The sequence below is a fragment of the Ctenocephalides felis genome, unplaced genomic scaffold, assembly GCF_003426905.1.
Source record: "Ctenocephalides felis isolate EL2017-DRISC unplaced genomic scaffold, ASM342690v1 CF-g0.4_SCAFFOLD_01886, whole genome shotgun sequence".
NCBI classification, from domain to species: domain Eukaryota; kingdom Metazoa; phylum Arthropoda; class Insecta; order Siphonaptera; family Pulicidae; genus Ctenocephalides; species Ctenocephalides felis.
The window spans coordinates 36559174-36575843 of NW_020538040.1; the positions used below are offsets into that span (position 1 = coordinate 36559174).

Here is a 16670-nt window from a genome sequence, read left to right on the forward strand (position 1 = left end):
CCTAAGGAGACAACTAAGGGGACAGTCCCGGATTTCCACCTTGTGTCACGGGTTGTCCTAAAAGCAATATTTGTCCCGGATTTCGTTCTTTTGTCCCGGGTTTTTAAAAAATATAGATTTAAACTAAATTTTCGCAATTAATAAAATTACAAATATCCATCAAATATCTAAAAATTAGCGTATGGGGCATCCTTATATTTTTTTTAAATATAAGTTAAATATCAACGTATTGTTCTCATATTTTTTTTCAATAAATTTATAATAGAATGAGGAGATATAATGAATTGAGTGTCATCAATCATTATTACAAGCCTTTTAAAGCACCATAGATCAACATTTATTGAATGGTATATGTGAAGAGGTGAAGTGTTCAGAGCTTTGACATCCACGTTCCACGGAAGGTCACTTCGACTTATTATTTTTTGTAATAAACCAAATTACGCAACATTTTTTTCCATATAAATTATTGGGATAATTCTAAAATTACATTTATCATATGAACATAACTTCTCTTCTCGACATTTCCATCAACATATCAAGTTAGTCGCCAGTTTATACAACTTAATATTGTTCGACAATAGAATATTCTAAAGCATCGACTATCTGTCCACTTTTGAATATAAAAGCTAAATTAAATTCAGTTGGGCACATCTGAACACCACACAGTGAAATCGCGAAATGATTTACGATCAACATAATATACAATAATATCATACAACTAAAATTATAAAATTTAATTAATAGCTTATAAAATGTATAATAATATATGTTACAGTAATATTGAACCTAATAGTAAATAATAGTAAAATAGTAACCGAAATCAACGCTGTGCCCAAATTTTTATCACATACCTTTACGGAACTTTAGAATCTTTTGAAGATATATTTTTAAGAGTACAAATATTATATATTTTTGGACAAAATAAATTTAATAACAGAATAAATAGACAAATCACATACGACTTACATATTTCACAAACAAACGGAGGGTATTTAAGTACAAAAACGACATAGAATACAATAAGATATTAATATGCAATATGCGGAATGTTAAAAAAAATGAAGTATGCAGTAAAGTCAAAGAGTCTGTGGTAATTAAAACTACAGCTAAACATCCATATAAAAAAGTTTGTATTGGCATTGCAGTGCTTATCAGATGTCAAATGATGAAATTAAATATCATTTAATTTGTGGTTTAATAAAATGCAGCACATTTAACCACTTCTGCACGAGCGGCAAATTTACTTGACGGCCGCTGATGGCACAGCCGAGCGTCACCATTACGTGACGGAGGTGATACGAACGTGTACGGCCGAGCGTCAGTTACTGGAGACAGTATTTCGAAGTGTCATCATAGGGTCTGTCTATGAACAAAAGCAGTATACTATAAGGACAAAGCCTGCCGGCTGTGGGTGACATTTCGTGGTACCGAAGTGGTTAAAGTGCAATTCCTATTTAAAATAAAAAAAATGGAAAAGGAAACCTACACTTCAGCTATAGTTTTGAAATACGAAGTTTCAATGAAAGTTTTATCAGATTTATAGTTTTACAAGTTTATCAAAAACTTAGCAATATTTGATGTTTGTAAACTCTTCAAAATTATAAAAATAACTCCATGTAGACTAAATATCTTAGGCATAAATGTTTCAAACATTGATTATCTTCACAAACCCGAAATTATTAATGATTTCCAATTTAACATTTTACAATCCTATCAATACATAAATTTTCTTCTTGATTAATAAAACGTAACTGTAAACTTACGACTGTCACCTCACGTTTAACTTACAAACTCTTAAATATACAAAAATATGATAGAAATTAAATTATTTATTCACACACACACCTTAATTATATATATGTATATGTATATATATATATATATATATATATATATATATATATATATACAGGGCCGGATTTAGAAATTTGGCGCCCCGGGGCAATGACAAAAATGCCGCCCCATCCCTGAAATTTTACAAACTTTCAACCTTTTTTAAAGCAATCGCGGTGCTTCAGTAACAAATTATAGAAGCGCGTAAGCGCCGCGTCGCGATCTAACGGATAAACAATGATACAGAACGCATATAAATGTAAACAAAATTTATACTTATTATTATAAATATCTTTAAAATATCTGATATTTTAATGAGAATATGTCTTATGATCACTTTCGTCCGCCAAATGTTTCTTTTTCAAATTTTTTTATTGGATCATCGAAACCGCTAAACCTGCCCCCACAAATTTAAGCAGTTATTTATTCTGTAATTTTTTTTTAATGGTATTGGACGCTTTTTTTTCTCAAAAACTGAATTACATTTTTGGCATCTTGGCCCGTATCTTCAAAACAGTTGGACCTGCCTTGGCCAATAACTAATCAGCACGTCTCCTTACCAATAGGAATTGAATCATTTAAATGGGTTGATCGGTGTTCTCGAAATCGACTTGAATAATGAAAAAATATTAGATTTGTATTGATGGGGAGACGTGCTGATTAGCTTTTGACACAGGCAATTACGAAAAATGGTAAATAAGTTTCGATATTTCCTCGCTGAAACAGCTACGCAGCGCGATTGCTTTGCAAAAAGTTCATAATTTTCGAAAAATTTCAAAATACAAAAAATGTGTTTTTGAGTCTCTTTGTTTTTTCATTTTTCAAAAAATTTAAAGCTCTTTATAAAATGTAATTTTATATACGGAATGTTTCAGGTTAATTTTTCTTCAACGCTATAAGCTTGCACAAATTCGTCATTTTAAGAGAACTCGAGAACTGAAGAATATATTTTTCTTAAACTTTCAGCTTGTTTACGGTTCTTTATATTAGTCAAATTGCCAAATTGATAACTTATTAACCAATTTGATAATTTACGTTCGGAGAGGAGAAGGAGGCAAGGCAAAATAATAAATTTTAGTTATCGGTTATTTCAACCCAAATTTTGCAATCGTATTATGTTTTGTTAATTATATTTCTTGAAATAAAAAATGTTGTTGAAAAAAAGTTGATTATATTGTATAGAATTTTTTTCTCACTATCCAAATTTTGCCGCCCCCCAAAATTTGCCGCCCTGGGCAGTAGCCCCGATTGCCCCTACTGTAAATCCAGCACTGTATATATATATATATATATAATTAAGGTGGTCTTTAATATGGATATTTTAATATAGATTGTCCTAATGTTAATATTAAGAGATAAAACTTTTAGATATTTTTTTTATCAATTTGAAAGCATTTGAGCCCCTGGAAGCAAAAAAATTCGAAAATATCCATATTGAAGCCACCCTATACATATATATATATATATATATATATATATGTGTGTGTGTGTGTGTATGTGTGTATGTGTGTGTGTGTGTGTGTGTTAAGTACGAGCAAAAGTAAGTTCGAGGGCGCGTATTGCATATGTATACGTGTATATGGATGTACTTATAATGCGCATTAATCGGCATGTTACTTTCCAATCAGAACTTGTTGACATTTTATTTAAACTATTATTAAATATTATAGCTAGCCACAGGAGATAAACCATGCTCATTTCGTTAAATATAATAAATATAAGAAGATACACAACATAGCAAATAATGTAATAATCTACACATCAAGACAAGACAAAATGATATCGAGTAGGCGAAAACGATTGAATACTGTGTGCAATTACGACTAACAATATAGAGAACAAAATAAACTAAGGCTTCTGGTTTCTGGTGTACCTGAACTTGCGAAGTCCATGTACACCCCGACTCTAGAAGACATTGAACCAGTTGTGCCCAGTCCTTGAAAAGGAAAATTAAAGATCGACGTATTAAAACCTTGTAAACATTACCAATTACCAGCTTTCATATAATCCTTTATTATAATTAATTAGAATAAAAAACATGCATCATGTTTGATTTCTTATTTCCAAAACTCTTGAGGGGCAAACTATATCATAAGGTTGAGTATAATAGTCCCATATTATTATTTATTATAGCAAGAGCCTGAATGATAGACGAAATTTTTTTTTCATAAGATTTTTTCCACATTATTTTGCACAAGTACTTCAAATATACATATATAACAACCCTTATTTTCCAGAATTCCCTAATAATAACTGTAGTATGCTTAAAGATTTATATAAACTTACTTGTAAAAGATACGCTCACGCACATGTACACATATAGGTACACACCAACGAAAATACATGCGCACTTATAAATATGCTCATATACACAAAAATAGATACAAACGCATACATACAGGTATATGTATATATATATATATATATATATATATATATATATATAGGGTGGTCCTTAATATGGACATTTTCGAATTTCCTTGCTCCCAAGGGCTAAAATGGTTCCAAATTGATAAAAAACAATTCTCTGAAAGTTTTAGCTCTTAATATTAACTTTTAGATAGTGCGCAATTCAATCAAACTTCGTATGGAAATAGCATGGAAAAATTTTGAAAATTAAAAAAAAATTTTTAGGTATAACAGCGACAAGTAAATTAAAAGTGAAAATTCGTGTCATTTTTTATTGAAAATTCGACGCTCTGCAAAATTTTTGAAAATTTTTTCATGCTATTTCCATACAAAACTTTGATTAGATTGCGCTCTATCTAAAAGATAGTATTGAGAGCTAAAACTTTCAGAGAATTGTTTTTTATCAATTTGGAACCATTTGAGCCCTTGAGAGCAAGAAAATTCGAAAATGTCCATATTAAGGACCACCCTTATATATATATATATATATATATATATATATATATATACGAGTATATATATATCGGATCGAGCGGTACATCAATAAAAATTGTATAATTTTTTTCAAGTTTATTTCAAATGCCAATGTTTCGTCTAAAAACTATATAATAAAAACCAAACAACACTTTACATAAAGCATTACGAAACATATCTGTACTAACTAATATTTATGAGCACTAATATATTACCATGTTAAAACGGCTTAATAATTAAACGCTATTAAAAATGAAAGCGTTTTTAATGAATTCATTTTAATAACTAACTGAATTAATTTTAAATATGTGCAGTTAACCAAAACCTTAATACTTTCATTACTACAGTAGACGAGAACAGAAAGTAACTACAAACCATCGTAAAATATTGTAAATTTGTCACTATTGGAATTTTAAATTTTTTAATTTATGCTTACAACAATCACCGTAACAGTGCAGTATTTGATGCTAAACGGATCCATGTAAATGATGGGGTTAGGGAAAGATCGATAAAAATTAGATAATAAAAATCGAAAAAAAAATAATTAATAAGCATTTCAAATAGCAATCAAAATAATATCGATGCAATTATATGTAAAAGAATGTACTTAAAAAACCAATAAAACTCTAGTTCAATCAGATTTTTGTCAAAAGGGCATTTAATGCAATTTGCGTTTTTTCTGCGTTTTTTTACAAATTGTTGATAAGTCAAAAATGCATCTATAGCACGCAGTCTTGCGTTTGAACTCTCGTCAATTTTTTTATCATTTTCAACAAATTGGTTCATACAGTCATAGTGATCGCAAATACATTCACAAACACCATTAAAAGTTAATTTTTACCGTTCTTTGAAATCATCAATATCTATCATTATTTGTCTCCTGCGGTTTGTTTTGCTAATTGAAGCATTCCTGGACAGAAAAAGAGCGTTAATCGAAATAGCGCTAAGTGAAGTGTTAAGCGGGGTATTATTGTATTTCAGATATATAAAATTTCTACTTGCAATTTTATCTGTTCAAATCGTGATTTCACTAATGCTCGTCATTTTCCACAGTCAGGGCGCACGTTCTTTTTTTTTCAAAAATACCGAACTCGATAACGTTGTCAGCGATATCATTGGGAAGCATACTTTAGATATGTACGAAAAACCAATAGGTTCAACTTGATTAAAAAATCATATCAACTATTTTTTGAACGATAAAAATAATATCAATTGAATTTCCAAAAAGGGTTTCGAGGCAAACTATATATACACGTATCAAAAAATATCAGAAGAAGCAGTGTGCGCTTCTTCCGAAATTCTGCCTCTGAATATCTTTTGTTAGCAAAGAAAAGACAGACATTTGTAAATAAAAGTCATCAACTCTTAGGCTCAACCTAAGCTTCAAGATACATTGGTTTTGAACCAATGATAACACCATTTGATGCCACAGTAAAGGGTAGATGAAGTGGTCAACAATCATCAACTATCACCAGCAAGCACAACTCTCCAGAATTCCACGTTTCATTTGTGTGTCTACGTTTTAGTGCGCAAAGTGATGACGTAACGAAAGAATTACACCAGATTTACTAGAAAAGTGATATTGACAAAGACTGCTTGAAACGCCACTAGAACAATTGCAAGAGACTTGCGTTCCATGAAAAAAAGAGAGCAAATGATGTTCCTTAGAGGAATCGAAAGTATAACGCCCCCCATGAAACAATGCCCTCAACCGAGGTTTTAGTCGATATTACTATTATTAAGTCTCAGGTCTGGCATGTGTAAAGACCTATGCGCCTGGGAGTAACTTTGGCAAAATACACACACATATCACAATTTTAAAATTCTGTAAATTGCTATCTCATCTATGCATACATTTACATACATGCACACATATAATATCCAAATATATTAGTAAACTCAAGTTTAATCCACATAAATGATAAAGTTTGAAAATTGGGTTCATTGAATAAGTTTACAAACATCAAGCCAATCCTGGAAGATAAAACAAATATGTATCTTGCACATACCACGAATTCTGAACTTTATCAGAGTATGGTCACGTCAGTATTATACACTGTTTTTTAATAATTTAATTTGGTAATCTGCCTTTTGGCATAGAAAAGCAGCGCAAGTCCAATAGCTGTTTTCTAATTTAGCTCAATGTTTATTAAATGAATATTTTGAAAAATATATATGTATTTTAAAAAAACGCGTTCTTTTTATATACTTTCAACACAAATCTTATTTTCAGGTAGAAAGTAAAAATAAATGTCCCAAAAATCATTTCAATGCACGTCATGTAGTAGGATATAGTAGTAGTAGTAGGATACATTATATTACTATTGTAACGACTGGGCATTGCATCAATATTTTTTTAAATTAAATAGGGTCATTAACTTCGTTTTGACTGCATAATCATATATCAATTTTATTAAACAAAAACAAAACAAAAATCGAAAAATTGTGTAAATCAACTGTGACTTTAGATTAAAAGTGAAGATAACTCTTGCCAAAATGTATGAATTTTTAATTCACATTTTTTATAATTAATGAATTTATATTGATGTAATGTCCCGTTGTTAGTCCATATATATATACACATATATATATATATATATATATATTATATATGTATGTTGTGTGTACTTGTGTGAAAAAAAATTATGCGATAAGTATTGAATCTTCTGATCAAAATAAATACAAAAACTTTAGCTGAAACGCATGAATTCTTAATAAACATTTATTTATAATGCTAAATTAAACTTTTATTGATGTAATGCCCAATAACACACACACAAATATATATATATATATATATATATATATATATATATATATATATGGCAGTGTGTTTTGTTTATTCTTATGTCTGCTTACTAAACTACACACATGCCCTATATACATAATATTACAGTCTTTGCCTACGTTTATTTATATGATAGCAAAAATATTGAGAAAAACTTCGTTACTGTAGATATGTTGCCTGTAAGTCCTGCATAGATTTTAGCTTTATACTCTTATTAATAAATTCGAATTCACGTTCCTATTATATATATATATATATATATATATATATATATATATAGATATATATATATATATATGTATATACATATTTGATTTTTTATCTCAAAACATGAATGTGCAGGCAGTGCTCATGACAAATTTTCAAGCAACAGTTGCAATATTATAAGAAAATTAATGTTAAAACGCAAGATCTCAAATCTATTTGTTTCTTTAGTTTTAATCTTTAAAAATTGAAAAATGGAAAAATATTAGCAATATTAGTTATCGCAAGATATATATGAAAAAGCAAAATATGTAAACTAAAAATAGATAGTTTTAAAATAATATTTTACTGACCATGGAACACTGCTCAAAATGCTGCTGCAGCGCCATTTGTGTAAGAAGAAATCCATCTTCACCCCCATGATAAGAAGTACCGCGAACATACGGAGCGCTATGCACAGCCTCACGCGGGCTGCAAGGAGCGCTATGGTCTGTAGAAATTCCACCGCCACCACTATCACCACCGGTAGCGCCAGGACTCGAACCAGGACTAGGACGCAAACCAGGACTACGATAACCTCCGACACCTACAGCACTCATCTGAGAATAATAAACTCGTATTTAAATCCTTAATTAATGCGTTCACTAATAAATGAGAATAAGCTGAAATAATAATTGCAGTATATTTTTTCTGAAATATCCAAGTTTCCTGATTTACAAAAATGGCAATATGACTCGGATCAATTTTTGCACCATACTAAGAATTTTAAAACATTGTTCAGTAATATAATTAATTAAATAAATAATATAATTATTTGAATTAAAAAAAATTAAACAATAATTGAATAAATTATACAAAAAATTGTAAAATATTGACATAAGACTTATTATATCATTATACAGGCGGCTTATAAGGTAACTAAATAAATAAATACAAAACTGAACATGATTTTAAGCAATACAAATTCATCATAAAACTAGCTGTAAGTGGAATTCTGTCTTAAGGCAATTAAGGCATCGTGCCTTAAGGCATATTGCTGGAACTTCCCGTACCAAAAATTATTATTTTTTTAAAAACGATTAACGATTTTTGAGAAACTATAAATTGGACAAAAAATTACTTTTTTTTGAAAAAAAATTTTTTTTTTAATTTTTTTTTTGTAATAAATTTTTTTTTCTTTATTTTGACATATTGTGGAATATCTGAATTTTTCTTTCAAAGCAATCGTACTGCTTTAACTGCATAGGGACAAAATATAAAGCGCGTAAGCGCCGCGTCGCTGTCTAACGCATAAGCATTGGTACGGAACCCATAGGAATGTTAACAAAATGTATACTTATTGTTAAAATCTCTATAAAATATCTGATAATTTGATGTGCATTTGTCTAATGATCATTTTTGACCGCCAAATGGCTCATTTTTTTACTTTTTCCTCCATATCTCCGAAACCGCTAAACCTACCTTCATGAAAATTTTATCGATTTTTCATCTTGTCAATACAAGTGAAATGTTTTCTGAATTATTCAAATCGGACGCTCCGTTCTCTTAAAAACTGAGTAACCGTTTTCGGCACTTTTTGCCCCATATCTTCGGAACGGCTTGACCTCCCTTCGCCAAAAACTAATCAGCACGTCTCCTTATCAATACGAATCGAATGTTTTTTGAATTATTCAAATCGGTTGATCCGTGTTCCCGAAATCGTCGACGAAAATTTGTATCCGCACATACATACACACACGTACATACATACACACACATACACACACACACACACACACATACATCCATTTTTTCTAAGGTATGCCAAAATGTTCAGAAACCTCTGAAACGTAAAGATATACAAAAATTTTCATTTTCGATTTTCGGCCCATTGCTATAACTACCCACGGGAAGTTAAAAATAAGTAAAATTATTAGTTACGTTTAGAATTGTTTCTATGTAGACAATGGCGTTCTATGTATGTTAAATCACAATCAAACTCTTAATAAACTAGATTTCTCAAACGATTAGTGTTATTTTTTATTTATTCACTAGTATATACTAATTATTAAAATCTATCTTTATTTCCTTTATGTGAAACGGAATGCAGTAAAATATAAATTATTAACTAGTCGAGAAAAGATAGCTAGCAGAAGAGATATATTAATTTTAGTTCATTTTTTTTTATTTCGGTGAAAAACCTGATGTTGCAAAAAGATTTTCAGAACAAAGAAATTTTGAAGCCGCCAATTTATATTGTCGTAAAGCAGCAATTCCCAACGTGAGGCGCACGCCCCACCGGCGGGTTATTTGGAAATAAATGTGATTTGAATGTAATGAAGTATAGTATCAATAAAACATTTAACAAAAAATGCTTATTAGATCTAGCTAAGGTGTCCCGGTTTGGTCAGGACAGTCATAGTTTTTAACGTTGCTTAACTGGTGCCGGAGTTATGTTGTTTCGTCCGGGTTGACTTGACTTTTCAAAAAGTTTAGCTTGAATTTGAATTCTCCTCGTTACTTTATAATAAAATTACAACTACCCATCATAATCTGAAAAGGATATATGCGATAAACTGCTTATATAAAACTAAACATTATGAAAGATAATGTTGAGGAATGCAAAAATTCTTAGGGTTCAAATAGCCCTTCACTAATTATTGTAAACTTTCGTTTTCAAATTTACTAAAACTACCCAGAAGTTAGGTTAACAAAGTTTCTGACTGGCATAAATGCCTTAAAGGGGTATTCTGATGTAAAAATTAAAAAAAATCGATTTTATTTTTATTTCATATTTTCAAAGTTTAACTATCTAAGAATATGGATACGAGAAGGTTTTCGAAAATTTGAATTATTTTCGGAGATATAAGCATTTTACTGACTCGGTCTCCATACTGATTTGGCTTCACGCAAAACTTTAAAAGCGTTTTTCTCAGAACAGACTTTTTCAGTACTGTTGACACGATTTCTCGAGTTTTAGTCGACCGATTCACTTGAAATGTTCAGAGAGTCTTGTTTATAGACCCATATATATATATATATATATATATATATATATATATATATAACAAATGTATTCTGAGTGGATGATATATATATATATATATATATATATATATATATATATATATGTATGTATACGGGTATACAGAAATAATCTTCACTAACATCTCAGTAAAGTCAGTATATCAGCACATAGCTGAAGCTGATCAATGTATGTTTATACAAATACAAATACGCAAAATTCTGTACGACTTCCTCATTACGCGAAAAGTAAAATTTTCGATAGATATATACGATATTGATAATATTAGTTACATGGGAAGTTTGCTATAATGTATCTAATAATAAGATTATTAATATACAAATACGTCTTCTGTATAAATTACTATATATTTTCTATATTTTCGTCCTTAAATTTTGCTTGATTTTGATAATGACATATCAATATGCCAAGCGCAGTATATATACAATAAAATTTTAAAAAATTCTTGAATGTTTGCCTCATATGGAGATCTTGAAGCTTGTATATGACCGTAATGTAAAAAATCAACATTCAACAAAATAATTTTTATGCCGAATTTTTATACATCTAGTAATTTTATAATTATATACCTTTGGTGATTGTTGCGACATATTTAAGTTCCCATGAGATCCATATAAAACGTGAGATGTATTTCTAGGACTCGTTTGCCCGCAAAAAAGATTATGCCGTCTCCCTGAGTTTATATCATTAGGACTTGAACAACTTTGAAATGAATTCTCGTGCGAAGCCTGTAAATAATTTATAATATTTCTACAAAAAATAATATTTCTATGCTAAACTTAGTTTGTATGTATCGCTATGCGTTATGTTTGGAAATACAAAAGCTATCAAGTAATCATATCTCTATACAATAAATATTTATTGAATTAGAATATTAATATTTGGACAATTTCTCTATCCGTTAGAAAAATAATTTGATGATGATAAAAACTATATATAAACAGAATGTGCTATGAATTGGTTGGAGTAATTACTTAATCAATTAAGAGATAATTTATTAATGATATTACATATTATAGTCGTAATAAGCGGTTCCAGCGATACGAATCCACTTGCCACACTTAACAAGTATTTCTTCGTTATAAACGATAAAGTCACAAACGCAAGTAATATCTACCCTACAATGCAAAAAATGTTAAAAAATAATGTGAAAGAAAAATTACGCGTTCGTTCACAAGGAAGCAGTAACCATGGCAGCTATAATTATTTAGGCGGCATTATTTTTAACTAGGAGAAAAGCCAGAAAATCCGACTTGCTTAGTTTATATTGATTCGTTTGAGACCCAAAAGTATGTGGATGTATGTATGTAAGCTGATATTTGAAAAATGGTTGAATTATAAATATTGATTGAAGTTTGGAATGATAGGCTTTTGGTGCGTCCATTAATCACGAGATCGAATTCTGAAAGATTTTTAGACCACCCCTCCCCCTGGTGATATTCAAATTCCCGCCTCCCCCACCAAACATGACGTGTTTGTTTAATTACGTGAAAAAATTGTAACATTCTTTATTTTTTCGAAATATTCGGATTTTATTAAAAATTTCAGGTGAAAAATAAATACACGTGATATCTTACTATACCCTTCCTCCCGCACGTGATATTTCGTAATTTTTTGTCAAGAACCCCTCCCCCTAAAAACCTCACGTACCCCTTTAGGACCTACAAGTGAGTGTTTGTGCACTACTATAATTACAAATATTATAACTCTGTTTGATATTATAGGATATCAATAAGAAACCGCATTCACTAGTTCCTTGTGCAGAGAAAAACTTTACTTTCGAAATAACACTGTTGAAAATTTTATCTAAATAGCTAAATCTCACTTCTCATTAATTAAGCTGATAATTTACATGGGAAGTTTATGCAAATTTTCTTTAAAAGCCCCTCACACCTAGTTATAATTTAAATTCCAGCTATTTTACTATCTAATATATAACTAATATGCTAACAAGTCTAATTGTATTCTTCTATAGCTTTTTGAATGTAAATTCATGGCTCATTCTGTTATATATATAAAACGAAAAACTTACATATATAAAAAATTACAAACAAATGTAATAAATAAAAAAAACTTGAAAACAAATAAAAATAAATAACAAACCTTGGTGCGTTGCGAGTATCTATGGTTAACAGGGACTGACAAATGATTCTGAAAAATATTTACACTACATACAAATTGATAATATTAATAAATAAAAATAATAATAAAATAAGAACTTAATACAAATAAAAATGGAATAAAACAATGTGGATGATAACATAAATTATTTGTCACCTATACAAACATGAAACTATTGAATATTGCCCAATTATGGAAAATAAAACTAACTTAACGTATTATTCCTAAGGCAACAAAATGGTTGACCTATCAATATATTTCTCTTGGATTTTCTCGAAAACAAATGATTTATTCTTTAACCCTATTCGGTCGAATTTAATTTGGAGATAGGTATCGTTGCCCTACTCGGAATTATTTTCCGCCGAATGAGCACAACACGCAAGTTTAGGATGTGTAAACAAGATTAATTCGTTCTAAATATTGACGAAAGTCATGTTGTTGCTTTACAGGCAAGAGTTTTTATCAAGTTGTCAGATAGAAAACCTAGAACCCGCATAAATGTCAAAAAAAAACTATATTAGATAACAGGGTCTTTCTGACCCAGTTTCATAGCATAGTGACTTTGCAATTTATGTGTAAAAAGTCTGAATGATATGACATGTTGACAGTATTCAGTATGATTCGGTAGCATAGTGTATGGAAGTTGAAGCGTAACATGGCCTTTGTCATAACATTGGTCTGTTGTGCGGCAGAATCGGCCCATTCAATTTTTTTTGTGAACTTTAAATACATTTTTATTTAATACACTCATCTAGTATTGGTTTTGAATAAAAGTTGTGTTTTATAATCACTGTATGCTGTAATTATAAAACACGATTCGAATTCAAGTAAGTAACTTGCCATGGTGGCTAAGAGTGGACAAAGAACCGAAATGGGTTGATTTCATGCAGCAACGCCGGAAAAGAAGTATTTTTGCTTGGAAACATATTTAAATGTATATTATTTCAAGTGGAAACGGGCATCACTACTTGTCCAGAATGGCCCCGATGGGTACCAAATTTGAGACCCTGTAATTTGTAAAACCTAAGCTCTTAGTACTACTGACTGAGAAAATGCAAACCCAATCCCGAACGTATGCCAACAGAAATGTGATTGAAAAAATAAAAAATATAAACATGCACCGACATGTTTCATCCATTTAAAACAAACCCAAGGATCTGGGCGCAATGCAAAATAGGTTTCATCCACGTATTTAAACGATTCAAGCAATTTTAAAGGTCTATTTAAAAAATTATACCAAATAAAAAGTTTCACCCTATGTGGCTGAGTATCCTTGAGAACATGAGAGTGTACCACTTTCTTTAAACTTTCTTTACAAATTACAAACAGTAATTAAAATGAACATAAATTAAAAAATAAACATAGTTCTATTCTTACTTGTTACTGCCTACAAATTAAATCAAATGAAACATTGTTAAGTAGAAAAGATAAGAGCTAGTATACCCGTGCTTAAAGGACGTAAGCAAAGAGATGTATTCCCTTGCTGCCGCTATTGAATTCGGTTTAAATTAAACCTTAACGAACGAGTGCCGCCATACTCGCGACATTGTAAGTTATATAATAAATTTAATTATTGGTCTACAAGCAATATTAGACGAATAGACTTTTTCAAATCCAATAAAGCGATGTTGATTGTGCAACTTCTCTAGCTTTGTAAAAGAAGCCCTAAATTTCTTAAAAATTCGTCGACCTACTGGGCATAGTTTTTAATTATGCGCTCGTTGAAGGTTAAGAAATACTTTTAGGTAAATAATTTCAATTGCAACATATAATACCTAGGACATAGACAACTTCATGCGATTACCAAACTTCCTAGTATGTGTACTAAAAATATTGCATATACACCTAAGTCTGTTTTTACACGGTCTTTTTGTACACGGTTTTGATATAACACGGTTTGAAAATTGAATATTTTTAAATTTTTTACACGAATTTATTCCATTTAGCACGACTTGAAATTTTATGTACCTAAATTTTTTTTGTCAAATTAAATTTTTGCGAAGTATGTTCATTCACAAAAATGTATTTATGAAAGAAAAAAGTCTGAAACCATCGATAGTATCGATAGTTTGCAAACACTAGCTTAAAGATTTAAGTGAATTCCCCTTTAGCGCGTACAAACAATTTTTACTGGTCAAAGCAAATGTGAATAGCACTAATTTAATTCTTGTTCTTAAAAATTCTTGTTTTTCACCAATTTTAATAGGTTTTAGAGATTAGGAACGAATCACCCATTTTTGTATAAGGTCAATGTCTTTTTTTACACGTTTTTTTTTTACACGGATTCTTCTGGAACCAATCTCCGTGTAAAAACAGACTTAGGTGTATATATATATATATATATATATATATATATATATATATATATATCAACAATCGTCTAAGATAAATCAGTCCGAAATAACGCTCAACTACAAAGATTAAAATTTATTTTGATGAATTGTGAACGTTATTTCTAATTATTCAAAAAAATCTTTATTGAATCGACTTTCAATATACTGTTTGCGTTGCCATACTTTTTATTGATAAAATAATGCACATTTGCATAATTAAATTCTACATCTACATTAAATTTTCTAAAAAATAAAAGCGGGTATTCTAAAATGAACAATACTATATTTTAAACTGAAAGTATCACATTGATTAATATTAATTTTAGGAAATATTGCATGTTGCTGTAATATTAAATGTGACAAATTTCAATAACTGATTTTTTTTTTATTGCTCTTATGTTTTACAAAAATTGTGCTCGTTAATCAAAAATTTATTAAGTGTTAAAAATAAATTCAATTATAATTACAAATAAATTAGTTGTGTGACTAGTTGTCAGTAACCATTTAACTGATTTGTGTCCTAAGTTTAAAATGTGACATAAACCCATCACTTAACAAAATTGCAAAGTTAGATCATTGTAATTCATATCATCCCCCTTCAATAAAACTATACTTTCAAACAATTTCTAATTACATTCATTCTGTTTCTGTTGAACACTAAGGCAGTATATGATTATATAATTATTTACACACAAATATATATATATATATATATATATATATATATATATATATTTGAATTTACCGAATTATATGGAGAGCCACTATGCTGCACTTCTTCTTGGTCATGTGATGTATGCAATGGCGAAGGAAAATGAACACTTGTGAGATCAGGTAAAGAACCTGTATTATTTCCAATGGGAATTTGAAGTGTGCCAGAATCATGTGTTGGATATATACTGAAAATAATTCCAATGAAATATCATTAAATGTTTAAGACATATTACAACATGTTACAAATATGTACATATACATATTTTGTATATATATATATATATATATATATATATATATATATATATATCTATATATATATATATATATATATATATATATATATATATATATATATATATCTATAAATATATATATATATATATATATATCTAATATATATATATATATATATATATATATATATATATATATATATTGAAATATGTGAGTTTGGTGTTGATATATATTTTGATGAGTTATTTAGAATCGGGCAGTAACACCAAGTAAAAAAAACTAAAGTAGTTTTGAAATACTTTATTTATCCATACGTTTCGGTCTTCATCGAGACCGTCATTCAGTAGAAAACTAAAAGATTTTATATGGTGTAGGAGGAAAATAATATGAAGTTATAGAACTTATATATATATATAAGTACTTACAGAAATTAATTATACAAAAAAACACTACACTATTACACTGTGATAAACCAGGCTATTAAAAAAATTGCCATAAAAAAAATTAATTAGTTTAAATGTTCCAATTATTA

General features: G+C 29.4%; 1 protein-coding gene across 1 annotated transcript in view; it reads right to left on the reverse strand.

Annotated features, from left to right (window-relative positions):
* Positions 1-16670, reverse strand: part of LOC113376454 (CREB-regulated transcription coactivator 1-like) — a 34180-nt gene that overhangs the window by 5511 nt on the left and 11999 nt on the right. Inside the window, exons 5-8 of the mRNA XM_026616371.1 lie at positions 15933-16086; positions 12837-12884; positions 11303-11461; positions 8062-8307 (exon numbers count right to left, since the gene is read on the reverse strand). Of these exons, the coding sequence (XP_026472156.1) occupies positions 8062-8307; positions 11303-11461; positions 12837-12884; positions 15933-16086 (607 nt within the window). The remainder of the gene's footprint in view (positions 1-8061; positions 8308-11302; positions 11462-12836; positions 12885-15932; positions 16087-16670) is intronic.